This window comes from Symsagittifera roscoffensis, chromosome 4, assembly GCF_963678635.1.
Source record: "Symsagittifera roscoffensis chromosome 4, txSymRosc1.1, whole genome shotgun sequence".
Lineage (NCBI taxonomy): Eukaryota > Metazoa > Xenacoelomorpha > Acoela > Convolutidae > Symsagittifera > Symsagittifera roscoffensis.
Window position 1 is genome coordinate 38676023 of NC_087065.1, and position 21849 is coordinate 38697871.

The window sequence follows — 21849 nt, forward strand, 5'->3', positions numbered from 1 at the left end:
TTAAAAAACTTATCGACTATGGCCTTGAAAATATCGAAACTGGACAGTATATATAAATTTGCTAAACGACGTGATTTACAATCAGAGATCCAGATGAGTTAGGATGTTTTCCACGTTTTAATGGGGGTAGAACGTAACTCCCAAACATCGTTCACAAGCTTGTTATCTCTATCGCTTTTAGCATTGAGTTGCGAAAATTTCTCCGCTTCTTTCTTCAAATCTTCAAGGACATCGTGGTTGCAAGATGGTCCTTTTAACTTTAGACATTTTTCATTCATGGATATTAACAAATCACAATGTTCAGATGTATTCGAATTGAAATAGTACTGATTGAAAGATCTGCTGCGGAAAAAACCCGTACAGTTTACGACTAGCTCTTCGATTCTTTTACAGTTGAAGCTTCCTTTATCATGCTGATTATAGATCTTCGACGATGATTTCCAGTCCATTCGATCTTAAATCAAGCAGCTCAAATGGTGGTCGTCAAAATTAACGATGACAACGTTGGATACGCTGAGTAGACCCGAGCAGACCTGAGTTTGTCCAGACTTGAAGTCAAAAATCAAAATTCCCAGTTGCAAAAATTAGAGGAATTGGGATAAATGCTAAATTCACTGACATTTTTCCAGCCAGGAGTGGAGTTCAGCAGACACCCCTATTGTGAAAATTACACCCTTACCCAAAAATATCTTTCTTAATAGGTAATATTTCAGGATATCAATTTTTAGCCCAGCAACACGCATTTTTTTCTTAAGGCGTCTTTAGTGCCAAAATATACTTGGAGCTATATCCAATTTACTTGGAGCTATAAAAAACTAGGAGCGCGCGCCGAATCAACTCGTCCATTCAGCATTATTTTCTTCAAAAACTGTTCAAGTCACAAGCTTTAGGCAAAATGAGGGCTTTGCGAGGGATCGCAAACAAATCAGTTTGATCGGTAGGAGGGTCATCAAACGTTTAGATTTCAAAAACTGCTACCTTGAAAAACTCTTGATCCGCCGCCCCTAATTCCCGCTAAGGATAGTCCTTTCATCTCTAAAAGCTAGGATCAATAATTGAACTACACACTACCAATTTATGAACTCAATAAAAAAAACCTGAAACAATCGATCAATGCTTCGCTACCTATTTTTATTTGAAAATGCACCCTCGTCATGATTAAGGTCAACAGTTGTGAGCGTACAATTTCCGCTGTCTTCGATACTTTTAGGTTCATTGTACGTTTCATCTGACAACGCACTGGTAAATTCTTCGGGCCACTCGTTATTACTGTCTTTCGGTTGGTCAGTAGAGTTAGCTTCTGATTCGACCTGATCCGACAGATGTTGGGCTGCATCTTTTGACATTGAACAACTGTCCAGATCTTCGTCGTCCTTCAATCTGTCTTCAGAGTTCAGACAATTTCCTATAATATCGAATCGACAAAATAAACGTTTTTTTCTCCGTTTTAAAATCCAGCTTTCATTGAAATATACTTTTTAAGTCTAGTCGAAAACAACTACAGGCTTTTAATCTATTCCATTAAAATTGACTTCTAATTAACGTTCACTAAATCAACTATTAGCTTTATATTAAAAGAACAGTACCATCTTTTTCATGATATATCGACTGCTGGTCTATAAGCTGCTCGTTTACGTCTTTAGCTACTACAGCGTGAAGTGATACAGTGGCTTGTGATGCTGATACGATGCGGTCTCCATTGCCGTATTTGCTACCCATAAGCTTATTTTTGTGACGACTTAAATCTTGTTCATGTGGTGAATTGAATGAATCGTTATCTTCGTCGTTTCCAAATAGCACCAGACGTTCTTGTTTGAACCGCGACTCTTCTTCAGTCCGCACTAAAGCCTCTTGAGACGCCAACTAAGAATAAAGCAGAGCTCAAAATATTTATCAATTTGTCTTCGAGTGTTAAGAACATAACTTATCTTTATGTATTACTTCTTCACTCGAGAGAACATCAAAAGGCATTGCTGCCTGTCGAGCGATGTCTCTGATATAATTATTCATTACTTGTTTATAATGAGTATGCGAAAAAAATCAAAAATTCCTACTTTTTCTATTTTCAATACCCTCGCAATTTTAACTTTTTGAATAAATGTTGTATATAGATAGATTTTAACCTACCAAAAACATTACTAAACTCATTATTATCATGTATATACAACTCCCTGAACTTGTGCAGTTAGTTTTTCAATTGTACTTCATTAAAATCCAAGGTTTTTTAAACGACTTGTTCAAAGAAATGAGCTTGTTGAATAGCGCTCTTATTCTGCTGACGAGCATTTTTTCCTTGATTAACTTGTAATTTCTGTGTTTTCAGTTTTTCAATTCGACTTACTTCATTGATTATACTATTCAATTTAGCACTTGATATGCTTTCGTTCAATCTTTCAGTTTTTCAATTCGACTTACTTCATTGATTATACTATTCAATTTAGCACTTGATATGCTTTCGTTCAATCTTTCAACTGTATGTATTTTTCTTAATTTTTTTAAAAACAATTTTGTCAATTCATGTAAATGTAATTCCTTAACTGAGTAAAATTTGTTTCGCATTCGTATCTCGCAAGATTCGAATTATTCTATTTCGAATATTATTCCTGATGCAAAAATTTGACAGCGTGCGCGAGATACGAATTTGACACAAACTTTTCTCAGTTAAGGAAATACATGAAAATGAACTGAACAAATTGCTTAGTAAATTATTAAGAAAAACACACACCTGAAAGATTGGACGAAAGCATATCAATTGCTGAAACTTATAGTATAATCAACGAAGTAAGCCGAATTGGAAATTTGGAAACAGAATATTCAAGTTAATTACAGGAAAAAAAAATGCTCGTCAGCAGAATAAAAACAATATTCAACAAGCTCATTCCTTGGGACAAGTCGTTTTTAAACATTTTGAGGATTTGAATGAAGTACATTTGAAAAACTATCTGCACAAATTCAGAGAATTGTATATACATAATACAAAAACGGTATATAAAACGTACAAGAATACATAACAGAGAAAGGAAAGAAGAATCCTTTTCTAAAAATCTATATTAACAAGAATGATTGCCGAAAACTAACGAAACCTTTCACGCGAACAAAAAACTAAGTTTTTTTTTCAACTGATCTAAAAATTGAATGAAAAACACGCGAGGTGAAGCAATGCTTAACACCACTAGCAATACAGGACGAGTAATGATGAATCATAATGGAAATACCATCACAAAAAAATCTTGGTGTTCATATTTCATACAAAATACTGAAATCCAAACATTCCCAAAACTTTCAGCAAAAAAATCCACTTTCATAACTAAGACGCATTCACATTTCATTGCATCATTTCAAAAATTACTCAAAATTCAAGTGAAAAATACATGCCATTAAAACTCTTTTGAATTTCAAAAATTCATTTAATGGAAAACAAACTCAATTTTCTGTTCAAGAGTTTGCCTTCATTTTAAGAAATTAAACTTAAAAAAAAACAAAAGTCAAATCGCGAAAAAATAAAATTTGAACCTGAACAAATTTCAAGATTATTCCTGAAAAAAAACGAAAAAAAGTCAACTTGCCGTTTGTAAAAACTTCACTACGTTCATCGACTCTTAAAAACTGATCGACAATTGTTGGTGATGAGCTAGCATCAAAACAAAAACTATGAAACTTAACCAACTCAAACTGGAAAGCCTCCATTGACTTAAAAAAAACTTTCTGTTCAAAGAAAAATTGAGCAAAAAATTATAGCCTCGAAGATTTCAAGTTTCACATACCCCACAGAAAAATATTATCGCCCTTCAAACGAGGCAAAACAAGTTAAATAAAAACAAGCCAAAAACTTGCAAGCCGAACAAACGCTTTTCAACACTAACGAAGCTCCATTTTGCAAACACAAGCGAAAAAACGGCAACAAAAATTCTTAAACCAAATTAGAAAGTCAACGGCAAATTAAGCCTTGAAAAACAAATTAAAGCTATGTGCCGAAATCAAATCTTTGCTCTGTATATTACAGACTCACGCCTTCGCATCTGCGCCATGGACGCTTGAGAATATATAAACAATGGCCACCAATAAAGCAGGTAGAAATACCACCAACCAATCACTTTCATAATCGAGTTGGGTTTAAAAATAGATTTTTAATATGACACTACGCTCACTAGCTCGATTGAGTAAATAAAAAAGGTAATAAAAATTTAGACATGCTCAAAAAATATTTCTGGCAGTAAAGTTTCAAAAAAATTACCAGGAGATTAGTCCTGTCTTCTACACCAACAGATGACTCGACTGAACAAAGTTTTTCATAGGATTCAATTAAAGTATAGTACCCGGTTGCAATATAACTTCTGTCACAAGAGTTTAAAAAAACCATGAAAAAGATGAAATTTCACCAGAAACATATCCGTCAATTCTGTCAATATCTAAAGAGTTATACAAGAGAATTTTTTGAAGTTTTGAGCTTCGCCGAGAGCTATTTCGCCTATCAAAGTGAACTCAGCAGGCAAAAGTAGCAATCTTTTTCTTTTGGTAGAGCTTCTCACATTTTCGCTCACGCATGGTGAAGAAATGAGAAAAAGTACATGCCTTTGTAAGTTTGGAATCAGCGAACTTCGTTATAAATTAATTTGCCCGAAGCTGGGCGCAGGTCAGACAACAACTGAAGAAAAACCAAGGCCAACTGACATTTCGAAAAGAGTAATGAGCGCAAGGAAACAAAAAAAACTGACTTAATTTTCGAAAAAACTTCAGTTTTCGAGTTTTGACGAAAAAATGAATACCATATAAGCTCTTTGAAATTTAAGATCATCTTATGATTGGTGCTTTTTTGATAAAGTTTACTGAATTTCAGAAAACTGGACCATTAGGTAAACTTTTTATTCCGCTGGGAAAAAATGAAAAGAAAAATCTATTTTCGAAACTAGAAGTCGATCAAGTTTTTCGTGTAGCTTACCTTCCTTTTAACAAATAATGAACTCTACGTGAAATGAACTCAAATTTTATACAGCAAAAAATCAAACTCGAGCCTAAGAAAAAACGAACAAAAAATCACCATTTTTTACCTTGTTTTTAATAGTAATGAACGTATTGAAGACTCTTAGTTCAATCAGTTAATTACTCTTAAAAACAAGGTAAAAAATTTGATAAACAAAAACCTAAAATTGAGGCAAAGCATAGCTTCAAAGCACTTGCTATAGAAAAACAAATGCTGTGAAATTGTTTAGCTGAAAACAAGAGAAAAGCCATAAAAAAATGTTGTCACAGAAAAACTGTGAGCGATTAAGTTTTAAAACTTTGAGGCTTTTACACCGCTGAAATTGACTAAGCCTATAACCATAAACCGAAACTAATTAAGCCGAAAAACGCTTCAAAGCGAAAAAATAAATACGTACAATTTCAAGTCAGGGTTAGTAAATTTATAAACAACAGGAAAAAATCAACAACAATGATAATTGCTTAAAGCACAAGGAAAGTCCCTGATGAAACACCTAAGCCGACAAAAAAAGCAGACAAACGAAAGCCCGACTATTTAAATGTTGACGAAAAAATACTTTCAGGACTAGCCACAATCACTCTTTTCTCTACTACACTTTGAAATTATTAATGTCCAGTTAACTAACTCAAAATCTAGGCGATTGAATCACTAGCGAAAAAGAAGAAAAACCGGATTTGAAGATAAATTAGTTCATATAAGAAAGGGAAAAAGATCAAAACAATCGACAGTATAATTTAAGAGTTCAATGACTGGTTTGAACAGAAGAAAATAAGATGGTCTGTTGGAGGATATCATTTGGCCTCGATTAGGAACAGGAATGGAATCTTGAAAAAACCATACGGGTTACGCGTGGAAAATAAGATACGAAAATAAGATACAAGCGACAAAAGACTTGGTTAAAAATGCATGAATTAATGTTCAAGAGCAATATGTTTGAAGTTAATCATTGAGCCATTGCACACAAACCTGCTTAAGCGTTACAGGCTTTTGTAAGGGTCGACTGTGAACGAACTTTCGTAGGCTCTTCTGAAGGAGCTTTTGCTTAACCCAAGGACGCTCAACTACATCGAAGAGCACAGATTGCTTCTGTCTAGGAGCCTAACACCAAGAAGAAATTCATATATAATTGATTCACTTGGGCAACCAATTTTAGCTCCAAATACCGATTTAATCAAAACCAATATCGTGCTCAGAGGGGGGATGCCTTCCCATAAATTTCATTGCCAAATTTTTCCAAAGATTCGCTGCTTTGGTACTAATTTACGTCAGCTTTCTGGTCGACCACTCCCTAATTTTTTGAGTCGTTTTTGGTGCCTATATATACTTAAATTGAGGAGGGCGATCGCAATTTTTCGTTAAAGCTACCTTCTAAAACTCTTTGGTTAAACTGTCAGCGGCGTAGATAGTGCTGGATTTGATAAATATGACTCAATTTGAGAAAACTGGCTCCATAGGTTAAGTTTTTATTCGGCTGGGAAATCTGAGAATTAAAATCCACTTTCGAAATGAGAAGTCAAACATGTGTTTCGTGACCTTTACACTTTTGCTGTTCGATGGTGTAGTTTGCATTCAAGAAGGAAATGAACTGAACTTAAAAAGAAATTAAAAGTCATACAGCGGAAAAATAAAACTTGAGCTTGCCTTTTCCAAGAAAAACCAAAAACCATCCGGGAAAAAACCAAAAAGCAATTTCACTTGACACTTCAATTTAAAACTAGTTTGAATGTTTACAAAAAAACTAATGACTGCAGATCAGGTTGCAAAAAGCCCAGCCAACAGAGTTGTGAAAAAGTCATGAACGCAAAAAAAAATATAGAAAAAATACTGAGTTTCTTGAAAAAAAAATTTAACTTTCGAATTTCAAACAAAATATGAATCTTTGAATTTCAATGGCAATTATAATTGGCATTTTCTTGATAATGTTAACCAAATTTGAGAAAACTGGATTTCTAGGAAAAATTAAGATTCCGCTGGGAAACCTTAAAATTAAATTCCACTTCGAAACTAGAAATCAATCACGTATTTTCGCGCCATTTCACCTTCTAACACATGACCTTGAATTGAACTCAAAAAGCACATATACCTGAGAGCATTTATTTGAGTATTGATAAGTATGAACACACTTTGTTTGTTATTAGATCATTTTCGATTTTTCCTGAAAAAAAAAACAAACGACAAAAAAATCATCACGATCTATAAAGTGTCTGAACTACGTTCATTGACTCTTACTTATAAAAACCACTTTCATCATTAGAAGTCGATTATGTTTTTCGTGACCTTTACACTTCTGCTGCTCAATAGTGGCGTTTACCTTCTTTTAACAAAGGAAATGAACTGAACTTGAATAAATCAAAAGTCAAATCGCGAAAAAACAAAATTTGAGCCGAACGAATTTCAAAATTTTTCCTAAAAAAAAGGAAAAATCATCTTGACGTTTATAAGTCTTCAATACGTTCATCGACTCTTAAAAACTGATCGACAATTGTTGGTAATGAAATAATAATAAAAAAAACTATGAATCGGTAGCTTAACCACCACAAACTGGAAAGACGCTATTGAGTTAAAAACTTTCTTTTCAAACAAAAGTTGAGCAAAAAATTAAAACCTCGAAGTTTTCAAGCTACACATTCCCCACAGAAAAATATTATCGCCCTTCAAGCGAGACAAAACAATGTAAATAATCGTTAGCCAAAACCTTGCAAGCCGACCAAACGCATTTCGACACAAACAAAGCTGCACCTTAAAAATTTCGCTGTTCGATAGTGGACTTTGCCTTCTTTTTAACAGAGATGAACTGAACTTAAAAGTCAAACAACGAAAAAATAAATTTGAGCCTGAAAATTTTTAAGACTTTAAATCATCGCAACCTATATAAGAATGTGAACTGCGAACTAAAAGCCTGATAATGATTTTTGAAGCAATTTCAAAGAATAAAATATTTGACCTCAAACTTCTAAGAACTTCAAGGCTAATTTATAATTGCCACTTTGTTAAATAAAATCATTCAAATTTGCAAAAACATTGATCAATAAGAGAAGCTTTTATTCCGCTGCGAATTTGAAAATTAAAGACCATTATTGAAACAATCAGTTTTCTTTTTCTCGCCACTTGTCATTATAGAGCATGGGTAATTTACATTCCCCTCGCCAAATAGATTTCAAGCGACCAAAAAGATTTCACAAAAATCAATCTCCAAAAGATTAGAGCATGAACGCTAGCGAGAACACGTCAAACAGCAGCTCTATAAAGTGCAACAAAAAAGCCTCGAATTATTAAAATTTCGGCTAGGCCTCGGACTCGATGTGCGACCTAGAGATTATGAGTCTCACGCACTAACCACTCAGCCACGCACGCTTAATACATCACAAACACTAGCCATTAATAAAGCTATGAACAGATGCTATGAAAATTCCAACGCTAGATCGTGATTATAGCAAAAGTGCCGCCAAATAAGTAAACACTTTCCACGTTGAATGAACACCTTTATTTGCGAGTTAGGTTAGAAAAAAAGGTTCATAAAAAGATACTGCGCAGATCGCTTGCGAGAAAAAGGCAAAGAAGCACCTCTAAATCCGCCAATAACCAGACCAAGGATTTGAATTTTGCGTTTAGATTAGTTTGAATGACCTTTTAACCTTTCCATAAAATGTGCGAGAACCAAATTTCATTGTTTTTAATGACTCAATTAGGGACACATTCCACCGCAGTAGGAGTTTCGGATGATTTATAGTACCTCTGATTTGGCTCGCATCTCCTCTGCCAACTGCATGCGCCTCAACTCCTCGTATTTGCCCTCTTTCAACAGCTGACGCTCCTTCTCAGTTATAAATGCATTCCCACTTAGACAACCTGATTGGCTGGAACAAAAGCTCTATTTCATTTGTATTAACAAAAGTATTGCGCTCTAAATACCTTTTTGAGTCTGTTCTGTAACACGGCCCAAAAGTGATCGTTTAACATCTTGGGAAATTAGTTTTCAAAATGATGGAATCTGATTAATGCTGCGTAAAAAGCACCAACACAGTTGGAAAACTGCAGAACGAAACCAAAAAAAGTTGATCGAAAAATTTCAAAGATATTCCAACTTTCTAAGAAAAAATAAATCTCGCTTAAGCTCTTTAAATTTCAATTACTGTTTATTGATTGGCGCTTTTTTCGTGAGGCTGTCTCATTTACAGAAACCTGGTTCAAAAGGTGATTTTTTTTATTCCGCAGTGATTTCAGATAATTTAAGTTTACTTTTAAAACAAAAAGTCATACACAATTTTCGTGACCTTTACATTTTGCCGTTTGATAGTGGAGTTGGTTTTCATTTAACAGAGGAAATGGAGTAAACTTTAAAATAAATGAGAAGTCGAACCGCGAAAAACCGATTTTCCTGAACAAAACTCATCAAGACCTGTATAAGTCTCCATAAAACAGAATATCCTTTTTCAAAAAGATATATATCGTGTATTCACCTTTCGTTGCCTTCGCTTTGGTCATCAATCAAGAGCTGGGTCAGCTAAAAAAATTCAACTTTCTTACTCTTCTTCATTTGCAAGGCATGTAAAAACGTTCAATATTTCGCTACTGTAATTAGCACTAAAATAACTAACAAACGTGGATATCCGAGTTCTGTAACTCAATTTAACTTTTTTCTTTCTTGAAAGTATCATTTTGGCTGTCTCTTCAATTCATTCCGTTCTGATTTGATCAAAGAATTTTAGAAGAACAGAATGAGATAGCATTTCAAACTTACAGCTGTTTCGAATGGAATTCTTTCATCAAATACGTCTTGCGTCTTGTATTTTTGTCTAAAACAAAAACTTGATAATATCTTATCAAAGATGTCTCAAACCAAAAAGGTCATAAATTAACTTTCTCCAATAATAGACCAAATTAGATACTCCAACAAATCTTTAGTTTGAATTAGTCTAAAAAAATCATTCTGATTAGCTAAAATCTCCAACTAAGAACCAATATGAAATTCTCCCCTCTAAAAACTAGTTAAGTGGGTGCAAAAAAATTAACATATTCTGTGTTTTGAATAGGAATTTTTCAATCCGGTAGAAAAATTCCAGACAGAGACTTGCGATACAACATAAGCATTCACAAGTTCAGCCGAAAAAATATATTTTTAAAATTCAAAGTCCCCCCTAAAACTGCATTGAACAACACATGCACTTGCAATTACAATCAAAGTTGCTTACAGCACAAGCAAACACCGAGATGTGGCAACTAAGCGCACAAAACTTGAGCAGACAAACAAGAATCCGACAATTCAATTTTTACCGGAAAAAAATCTGAAATTGCATATACAATTAAAATAACAAGGTCCGTCTGGGTCTCGAACCACTGACCTTAGGGTGCAAAGGCAATGGCGTTACCACAAAAATTGTTTATGGAAAAAAGTCTAATTCCCGATTACAAGACACTTGCTCACACAAGTGTAATAAATAATCACCAAAAACATAGCAGCGAGACAACAATTACACTACAGCAAAACATGTGCATGCCATTAGGGCACGAATTAAAAACTCAAAAAATCAAGCTCCCAACTTTGAAACAACATAACTTCTAATTTAAAACTTACAGCGCAATGCAACTAAATCGCCTGAATTCAAATCTCATGTCTTCAAATTACAAGCTAATATTTCAAATGTCACCCTTTTTCTAAACGTTCTAAAAAATCTTCTGTTTCGCTTGTTAATTGACAATTACTCCCTCATAGATAATTTAACTTTTCCGTTTCCCCTAACTATCTTGGTGTTGTTGCCAGGCACGTGAAAAAAGACGGATTCTTACTGTTATTTGGTTTGTTTTGTTAATTTAATTTATTTTGGATTGGTTTGCTTGTTACTGAAACCTACTGGATTTTTTTGGACCTCCTCTTCAAACTGATATTTTGAACTACGTTATTGCTATTGTTTTGTTTTATTTTATGTCTATTACGAGATCATAGTTTTCAAAAAAGAATTCAAATAGAAATGTCAATGTTATATGGAAGTAATTGAAAATGACTCGGACACGGTATTTATTAAATTCAATGGAAGGATACTGTTGTTAATTATTGAGCGAACGTAGTGAAAAAAAAACGAAACTGAAGTTAAACTGCGCTATTGAAAGACCACGATTGAGTACAAACGCTATGTAATATCGGGTTCAAAGCAAAAATTATTCCCCATCGCTTGTTCTATCTGCCCTAACCGCCAACCAGCATGCGAAATCCCAGACACACAACACGACTAACATCATCAACAACGACAGAACATCATCTTGCTCAGTCAACGCAATACTTAGCCACATAAGCGATCAACACTCAGCCTGTTACAAGTGAAATAACGACTCAGCCGCAGTTTCGACAGCCGTTGTCAAAACTAGCAAAAAAAACGCCGCGATTCGTCAATCCGCAATTGCCAGCCGCCTTCACAACAATCACTTTAAGTGAAAACTTTTCAACATCAGTCAACAATCAAGCTACACACGGAAAATTAGCACCGCAATTCACCATTGAACTCCAGCATAGTTTTAAATAACGAACTGGCACGATCTCGCCTCCATGTCTGAAATTTACAAATACTTCAGCCGTTTACCCGGAGGCTCATGAGACAACCTCTTCACTACCGAAACTCCAGCCGAATCATGAAACTCAACTCAGTAACGCTCAGCAAACTGAAACATCATCAACGACAGCCCACCAGCTAACTAATACTGCAAGTGCCTCCATGTCAACCGTATCTCTTAGTCGCTTCGCAACTCAGCGCAATCCAGGACTAACATTTCCACCGATGACACAGTTCAACGGCCGACAATTTTTGGAAAGCAACTAGATCACGGAACTCAACTCCACATGATTCCTCCGCAACCCAACGTTTCGACAGAGCAACATTTTAGCCAACCAATGACAAAATTTCAGCCGCATTCGACCAACAACTTGCCACAGGAAGATTCATAAGGATTCAGCCATCTCAAATGGAGACCCAACTGCATCAGCAAATTCTCAATCCCAGTTTTTGAACCGAACAGCAGTCAACAGCTATCCTGCTAATCAGACAATCGCCTTTAATACCTCACTAGCCGCCTTTAACAGTGACATTTATCCCTACTCTACCTATCTCCACTTGCAGCTACGCTGACGCGTGGAACATTCAAGGAATTGCCAATCAGACTAGCAGCCAGCCCATATCTTTTCATCAGCCAGACGCCTCAGACTTGATCAATCAGCAGCAATTCTTGCAACCATGGGTCACAGAGCAGCCCCCTCTCGCAACACCCCAGCAGCACCTCAGCTACGATCACCAGCAAGCAGTTGCAACTCCTCCAACTACCCAGTTCTTACTACATGCCTTTTTGAACATCTTTGGATGTCAAACTGCTTTGGCTACCACCAATAACACATCAGACTACATCTTGTTAGCCAACGGACCAACACCGGCATCACCTCACGATTCGACAGCCACAAACATTTGAGCAACATTTCGTCATCCCGCCAGCACAGTCTACAGCAAGGCTTGCAAATACCCGACAGACCGACGACTATCACCGGCCTACGATTTGAAAACCTTTCGAAAGTCCGTATCAATTGTCAAAGACTTCAACCTAGACGGCGAACCCAAACAATGGTCAGATTGGATTGTAATCTACAACGCCACAATAGACAACGACAAGTCAGATTCTGAACATCTGACAACACTCAGCCTGATGAAGTGAATCCCCGACTCAGCCGCCGTTTCGAAAATTATTGTCAGAAACTAGCGAAAACCAGCCGCGATTTGTCAATCCTTAATTTTCAGCCGTCTTCACAACGAGCTCTTTCAAGGAAAATGTTTCCACATCAGTCAACAATCAAGCTACACACGGAAAATTAGCACCGCAATTCACCATTGAACTCAACTCCAGCATAGTTTTCAACAACAAACTGACACGATATCGCCTCCATGCCAGAAATTTGCAAATATTTCAGCCGTTTACACGAGGCTCATGAGACTCAAACTCTTCTACTGCCGAAATTTTAGCCGAATCATGAGTCTCAACTCAGTAACGTTCAGCAAACTGTAACATCATCAACGACAGCCCGTCCGCTAACTAACACTGCAAATGCCTTCATGCCAATCGTATCTCTTTGTCGCATAAGAGCTCAACGCAATACAGGACTAATATTTCCAGCCATGACATCAGTTCAGCGGCCGACAACTTTCGGAACGCAACCAGATCACGGAACTCAACTCCGCATGATTCCTCTGCAACGTCTCGACAAAACAGCACTTGAGCCAACCAACGACAAAATTTCAGCCGCATTCGACCAACAATTTGTCACAGTACCATTCATATGGATACAGCTCCCTCTCGCACCATCTCAGCAGCTCCTTAGCTACGATCATCAGCCAGCAATTGCAATCACTCCAACTACCCATTTCTTGCTTCATGCCTTTTTGAACACCTTTGGATGTCAACCTCAATCACTGCCACCAATAACACAGCAGACTACATCTTGTTAGTCAAGGGAGCAACACCCGCATCACCTCACGATTCGACCGTCACAAAAATTTGAGCAACATTTCGACATCCCGTCAGCACAACCTACAGAAATGCTTTTCACTACCCGATGTCTATCACGAGCCAACGCTTTCGAAAAATTATCGAAAGTCCGTACCAATAGTCGAACCCTTCAACTTAGACCGAGAACCCAAACAATAGTTAGATTGGATTGAAAATCTACAACTCCACAATAGACAACACCGACATGTCAGATTCTGAAAAACTAATCCACCTTCAACGACTTGTTTCCGGAGACGCCAAATCCCTAATCCGTGGATCAGGCAGCGGTTCAATGTGACGACTATAGAAACCCAACGAAAATAGTGACTTCATTCCTTGAACGACTCACTAATTTCATTAGTCCATCAATCAAACACCGAAGAAGCAAAGAAGACCTCGCAATCTTTCTGAGAAAAATGTTGAGCCTGCAAAAGCACATTCGACAGCCTTCACTTTTGGAACTCAGCCACTGGTTCAGCGACTACCAAACAATCTATCAGCCCACATGGATAAAAAACAACATGCCACTTGGATAATTTATATGTGGTAAAGACAGCGCAACAAAACCTGCCGACATTCAAGCAAGTCAACAGCAACAACGACGAATGTTGCCTCACCACCCAGTAACGAACGCCAGCAAACCTGGTAAATTACGCCCAATACTCAATGCCTCTAGCATCTACAGGACCTGACCTTTTCTACATCCTCACTGAAATCGTCAAGCGATTTCGTAGGACCAAGTTGTCATTTCAGCCGAAATTGAAACAATGCTCATGCAGATATTCCTGAACCCAGAAGACCAACTATACCTACGTTTTTTGTGGAAAGACGACAACTAGGATATCATCACATACCAGTACACGAGACACATCTTTGGAGCAACCGACTCTCCTTGTGTTGCCTGCTACGCAAACAGACGATGCGCAAAGTACAACGATGACAAAAAAAACTCGACTTAATTCAAATCACCGAACGGAACATCTTCATGGACGACCTTTGCAAAGCCGTTTCAAAAATCGACAAAGCCATCAGATTTACATCCGATCTTACACGCGTGTTTAGTCTCGGTGGATTCAATTTGACTAAGCGGACTTCCAACTCTAAGCAATTTCTTGAAAGCGTTGAAGAAGAACGCCTCGGAGACAAAAAACAGCCGCTGGAAAGAGTTCTGGGAGTCAAACGGAAGCCTGAATCAGGCCAATATCTCGTGGAAGCCAAGAGATTCCAGACACTTTGGCAAGCAGACATCACACAAAAGTTTGCTTTTTCGCTATTTGATCAGCTCGAAATCGCTATGCCTTTGAAAATTCGCCTTCCACAGCTTATATTTCGCGTGGACCTCAGGGCTTCAATGAGACAAAGACCTCGATCTGACAATTTTGTCCGACCTCAACGACTATATCGACAAAATCGAAGACTTCGACGTGGAACTAAATCGAATGTACTTCTGAGCACAAATGAAAACAACCGACACTCAGCTGCAATTATTCAGCAATGTCTTTAAAGTGGCTCTTGCATCAGTTGCATACCTCATAATCACTTAAAACGACATCAAAAAGGACCTAAAAATTGTAATTGGAAAAGCCAGAGTATCACTCATCAAAAAATACTATACGACCCTGAAACTTCAAGCCACTACCAATGGAGCCAAACTAGCCAAGTTTGTGAACGAACCTCACGACATCACAATCGACAGCCTGACATTTTGGACTGACACCACGGCAGTTCTTCACTCGATCAACACACCCAATCAGGACCACCGGAATTTTCATTGCCAGCCGCCTCAGCCTCATACTGAACGCCATTTCCTACCTGCACTGAGGATACGTGCCGAACAAAGACAGCCCAGCTGACGACGCCACCCGTGGATAAAGAGCGTCAGACAAGACATCGTCATACCGATGGATCACAGCACCGCTATAGCAATTGGACGAAAGTCCTTCAAAAGACAGCTTATGTTCTTCTCTTCGTGGAGAACCTCAAAAAAATTACCAGGGATAATGAGCCGAGGAACTGATGTGCATTAATCGTCGCACGCACCGATGGCGCAGCTCGACACCTAGTGCTGACAATGCAGCGGCAAGTCAAAACATTAAATGGAAAGTCCCAGATAACAACAGGAAGGCAGTGAAACAAAAAAGAGCCATAGAAGAGGAACACTTAAAATATCTTACGGTGGTAACGACATATTTCGTGTCGACATTTAATTGACATACAGTTTGTTGATCAATTTGAACACAGAGGCAAAGCAGAGCTTCGCACCACTTGCAATTCAATAGAATCATAGCATGATAAATTAGTGGGCATAAACTGAAACGAAAACCGCTATCGAAAAAAAATGTCGAAAAAAACTAGATCTTACATTATTTCCATATTTGTGCCATATTTCCATAGCTGCATTTGAGAAAAATATGTCAGATAGGACAGTTGAAATTCGAACAGAGCCCCAAACCGTGTGTTCCGAAGTCCCGTGCTATACATCTAGACCAAGTGGGAAGGGGGCTGAAAGGTGTCGAGATACAGCAAAGCAAGTTATACATACAGACATAGAGGGTGAAAAAGGCATACATACATCATTGAAAAGAAAACTACGTCCAGCCGGGATTCCAACCTGAGTTTTATCGCCCGTAGGTAAAGTTGGTTCTGATGAAAAAAAAACCATTCCCGATGACAAGACACTTGCTCTCGCAAGTGAAATAAAAACCGAAACGAAGACTTACGAAGCGGTCACAGAGCCAACAATACATAAATTTTTAAGTCCCCTCCCTCAAAATACACGCACTTCAGAAAAGCATTTGCTCATACGACAAATTATAATGACAAAAAGCAGATAATCCGAAACCTTTGAAGCCGATTTTGAAAAAATAACAACAAACAAGACAAATTTTGAATATAACGGGAATGGAAAATGCACACATGCTGAAAATATGTCTATTGATTGACGAAAGTACCGATTTAAAGATCAACTAAAAATGAAGATCCTGTGAACAAAGCCCAGTGTCCCGTCTTCATACAGCTTGTGCACGGAAGACCCCTTCATATAAAATACCTTTCATTGTTGAGCGCAATTTGCCGTCGACTTTACAAATGAATTGGAAGGGATCTTCAAAACCTCCGGCTTTTCTACTTTCATACACATTTGAACTTCAATTTGATGAAACTTTTTGGAAATGTTGCCGTAATGTAAAATTTTAGGAGATAAATTCAATTTTCAGAACAATTATTCTCCATATATTACAAAAAATCATGCTTTTAGTCAAACATTTTTATCTAGACTGTTCGGCGTTGCCTCCTATGGTCAATTCAATTTAGCCCTAAAATCATGCACAAATATCGCAAAACATGACAAATTTGCAATATGGAGGTTCAAATCGAAAGCCGTCAAATAACCTTTTCGAAACAAAAATTTAAGCTATAGAAGCTAGCCTCAAAAACTATCTATTTCAGATCAGAAATTAGAACTCACTTGAATTTACTGTTCCATCGTAAACATCCACAGCAACTCCATGCCATATCCACTAAAAACGATAGAAAACTTTAATGAAAATGAAAACACTCAGAACAAAACGAAAACTAAATATTTGAACGTTTATCGTTTTTGTTCTTTTGCCGTAATAACTTTTTGTTTCGAGATTATTTTTATCACATCTGACATGTCATATTTATTTAAAACTATTTCAGTCTTGAATAACCATGGACTACAGTTTTAGTGTTAGTTCCTGTATCCTGAAACCATTGCGTGTGTTCGTTTTTGGCCATTCGCTCTGAATACGCAAGGCCTCTAGTAGTTCATGGGTGTTCCTTGTTTGGTCTATAATCTCAACTCAGGAATTCAGTCAATTTCCTAACCACATTCATGCAAATTCTGCCTTTCTGGGGAGTCCTTTATGTGAAGTTCATTAATTCTCAAATGCCAACATAATAAAAGTTACATCCACTACACTGGCATTATACCTGATTTCCTTCTGTTTCGCATACCGGATCAAGCAGCGCACTGCTTTCAATTAATTTGTTTTGAAGCCAGTCAAATGGGGATACTTTGAAGGCATCAGGGACTTTGCTAAGACAAGTGAGGTAGTAAGCAGGGGTAACGACGAAAAACAATGACATTCAATTGGATTCTATCGCAAACGGCAAGCAAGCTGTACCACTAACAAACTGATCAGCCGGCATAAGATCAAGCATGAGAAACTCTCAGAAAGGCAATGTAGACAATCATGAACGATAAGTCAATGAAAATCCTGGACATAACTTTGCCGCAGTGAGTGAAAAAAAAGTATGAAAAAAGTGTTGGAGTCCTGAACAGCGTGAGGAGAACCGGCAGCGCCAGCCAGGGATTGCAATATATTGAATGATCAGATATTGAATATTGAGACGATGTCAATATTGAATTTTTAATATTGAGATATTGAAGGCTAGATATTGATATTGATATTGAATTTTTTGTAGATATTGAGAAAAACGGATTTTGTATCATTGCTTGAAACGTGACGTTTTAACACATACACATAAAACAAATGGTGATAAAAAGTTTCTGAAATGTGAAATGTTATTTGTTACCCACTTGCGAACAGTGCAGGTATATCATCCAATTTAGGCTTTTTCGCAAAAAAAACTAAACAAATTTAATTATATATTTCGAAATTCAATATTGAATTTGGTCTCTGGTATCTTAAAATAGTGATTATATTGAGATATTGAGCTTTTAGATATTGATATTGATATTGAAATTTCATCCTATTTGATATTGATATTGATATTGAATGGAAGATATTGATATTGAGCTCAATATATTGATATTGTATTGAAATCCCTGGCGCCAGCTAATGCTGCGCTTCTAATCTATTGTTGTTTTACCGTTCTATGTTGACTCAAATTGTGCTTTCTTATTCTCGAATTGACAAAAACGTTCAAGCATTGATACTTGTTTTTTTTTCTAGTGAAAAAGTGTAAATTTTTGTACCAAAACATACAGTACTATACAAGTTCAATGGTATTAATTTCCTTGCTGGTATTGATGGCTTTTTGTCTGAACAGATGTCAATTGGAATACCTGGAAAAATAACGCGAAATTGAAGCAACTGCAAATATATGCTGAGATTGTACACTAGTGGACAAATTAGGCGCATTATCAATTTTTATTCGCTCCAATGCCTGTTTTCGTTGTCCAATTTCGACATAATGCACTTTGATTTTCAGCAAATTTTTATCGTTATTTGAGTTCAATGACTTTTTTTTAAAATTAGTTATAGAATGACATCTATAAATCGTAATAAGACATAACAAATTAAACTATATGTCATGAAGTCTGCGCAGCAGGCGATAAGGAAATAATTTCATTTGCCTCTCCATCTTACAGCGAACAATATGTGTATCACGACAGCGCAGGTTGTTTGCTGAGTAGGTAGAACGTGTCGGAACTAAATCAAACAACAGATGATCAGAACCTGTTTGGAGGATTGCATCGTAGAGCTTTCGGTCAGCTCTTCTAATAGTTGCAGATATTGGTTCATAAGTATCAGTATATGCCCTTCTATTGTAACATTTGCCCAAATACTACACAGCGACGGAGCGTAGAAAAAGTACCTAATAACGACTGGCAGGCGTCAGTTACCTGAATCCTACTCGTTTTTCACCGTCTCGACCTTGCCAGTTGATTTTCTGGTCTGTTTAGGGCAAAGTAAAAAGTTACCATATTTAGGCCATCAGTCAAACGACTTTTGATCAGCTTTCGTTTACATGCGAACACAACCACATAGCTGAGTCTCGGATTCTCAGACTGCGTGATTGTCATTAAAAACACGGCTCGAACAAACTATTTTAATATGTTTTTGTGTGACAGTTCTATATTAAATCCATTGGAGATGGATTGACCCTTTCCTCTTTCTAGCTACTCATATTCTAAAATATCAAGTTACACCGGTGTTAATTTAAAGTTTCACGACATCCAAGTAGCTATACAGTCAGTTTTATACAGTCCCTTCACATAAAACAGTCTCTGGGGGACCAAGCCTCCGCTCCCGTAATATTCCTGCGATAACGCTCTTATCTCTTCTAATTTGCGTCCCGGGAGGGTTCCGTGGAATATTCCTTCCCCACCGAAGCTTCCTTCTCCACTAATATCTGCTGATAAGGGTCTTATCGTGCGTTGCTGCCACGATAAGAGGCTTCGTATTCTCCGTCTCTTGCACGTTTTTCACAATATTTGTCGTTGTTCTTATTTTCCTAGTTCTTCTGGTCAAAATGGCCGTTTTTCGTATTTCTGAGAAATATCAACTTGAAAATCGAAATTTTAAAATTAGAAAGTTTCAGAATACTTCGACCCTCCTTTCAAGCACTTTTTTGCTGTTCAGGCCTTTTCTCTCTGATTCGTGTTTCGTCGGAAGGTTGCGCTGTGCCATCTGGCAGAATGGCACATACTCCCCGGACAGTCCCCATCAATGTCCCTATTGATCGCATAACACCGGGTTATCGTCAAGTAGTGTTCCAGTTCTCTGTAATCAATCTTACGAATCGCATAAGAAAATGAAATTTATCTACCCCACCTCAACTCACTACGTGTTCACAAATGGCATCGTACTACATCTCACTGCCTTTCAACATTTTCACAAAATTTGCACCATGAGGAATGTCCTAGATAAAATTTCTTTTCTGACTACTTACGTCGTCTTGCCATAAAATTTTTTTTCACTCTTTTTGATTAAAAAGTGGGACGTGGCACGGCCACGCACCCGTTAAAATTAACTTAACGTCACTCGCCAAGTATAATCAGTTATTTATGCGGTCCTTTTAATATTAAAACTAAGAAACTCTGTGGCTAGGAAAGTTATTGAGTTACCCACCCTTCTCGAGCGAGTTTACTCAAACTTACCATGTCACCACACAGTGAAATTGTGTCTTACACAGGTTAAAAACTTCAATCGTGTTTGAATAGGTAAATGTACTCACCTATGTTCTATATATACATACATAAATAGTCATAACTAAAATCTCTTTTTCAACAATTTAACAATTGTAACATTTTTCAAAGTTTGGTTTGACCAAACTAAATCAAAACAAAAAGTTTAACAAGTTCAATAATCAAAACTTGGTTGATTGGTTCAAGTTTTAGCACACATAGACAATCAAGTTTTTTCTCCTTCTCTTCTCTTCTTTGTTCATCTTCATTCCATCACTTCTCCATCTTGATCTATAGCTTCGCTGTCTTCCAATACTTTCTCCAGCATGTCCATGGAGTTGCGGGCCGTGCCCCAACTCTCCTGTTCCAACAGCCTCGGTTTGCAACAAGGTAGCAAGTCAACATTAACCTTTTGCTCCCGGTTCCTGCAAAAGCTGTTGTGAAGACACAGGCTCACGTTTCGTTCTAGGTCAGCTCTTAAGACCTCTTTCTTCTCAACTTCAGTTACACAAAGCGCTCCAGCTACTCGCTTCACCGCCGTGGTGACCGCGTTTCTGTGCGTCAGTAATGCTCTCTTATAGGCTCCTGGTCCTATATCTTGCTGGAAAGATTGATAGGCTTCCGTGTTCCTCGACATGTGACGCTTCGCGCGTTCATACATCCATGATGTCATCACTGCACGGAACCAAGGCATCAATCTTTGCCTTGACCATATTCTTTCAATGGCTTTAGGTATTCTCAGAACCTTGCAGGTGGTTCTGAAAAGATCCAATTCATGACTCATCTTCACGTTGCTCAGCTGTTCAGGAGTCGGCACGGCCGTCTCCTGTTCACTTGTGTCCGCGTTAGCCTCCAGCCATCTCACTGCCAGCATGGCACTAACCACCACGATTGACACCTGTTGATTCTGATCGGGCAACCCCGTAGAGTATAACTCCTCCACGTCCCATACTAGCATCAGATTCCCGCGTTTGGGGTACCACAACGTCTGCGCCAAGCAGTGGCAAGGACACTCCCCATGGGTTCTCACTATGTTCCTTCGGGTCCGATACCCTGAGGCTCCCAGCAACGGTTCCACCTCCATCAGAATTCTGTGTAAGTCGTCTTTCTCTTCTATGGTGGGGAATTCAGTGGGTAACGCTCCACTCGCTTTCTGCTTCTGGAACTCACTCACATTGCCTTCGTTTAATCTCAGAAACTCTTCACCCACTACGTCTTGCAACTCGCCTTCAGATCTCTTCGGGACTGCCCGAAAGATCTTCGCCAATAAATCATGTGACTTTTCCGACATTCTGGCCAACCTTACGCACTTTGGCACAGAGAAAAGTTGGTCAATCAACACCTGCTGTGTCCTTGCATCCATCACCACCATGTGTGTAGGATATCTCCTACTGCAATATGGTGCGGAGCTTGAACCCACCAGATATTTTGAACCAGTCGGTTTATGATA

At 37.7% G+C, this 21849-nt stretch overlaps 1 protein-coding gene across 5 annotated transcripts in view; it reads right to left on the minus strand.

Moving 5' to 3' along the window:
- Positions 1 to 40: 40 nt before the first annotated feature.
- LOC134844678 (uncharacterized) overlaps positions 41 to 21849 on the minus strand; it is a 190187-nt gene continuing 168378 nt past the window's right edge. The window contains exons 1-9 of one of the 5 annotated variants that reach the window (XM_063861484.1): positions 17351 to 18017; positions 16968 to 17019; positions 9723 to 9777; positions 9442 to 9485; positions 8715 to 8838; positions 5948 to 6079; positions 1587 to 1863; positions 1126 to 1405; positions 41 to 454 (exon numbers count right to left, since the gene is read on the minus strand). In XM_063861484.1, coding sequence (XP_063717554.1) covers positions 418 to 454; positions 1126 to 1405; positions 1587 to 1863; positions 5948 to 6079; positions 8715 to 8838; positions 9442 to 9485; positions 9723 to 9777; positions 16968 to 17014 — 996 coding nt within the window. In that variant the 5' untranslated portion in view covers positions 17015 to 17019; positions 17351 to 18017 and the 3' untranslated portion in view covers positions 41 to 417. Of the gene's footprint in view, positions 455 to 1125; positions 1406 to 1586; positions 1864 to 5947; positions 6080 to 8714; positions 8839 to 9441; positions 9486 to 9722; positions 9778 to 16967; positions 17020 to 17350; positions 18029 to 21849 lie in introns of those variants that run through there. The other 4 variants (XM_063861483.1, XM_063861485.1, XM_063861486.1 and 1 more) reach the window with 4 other exon arrangements.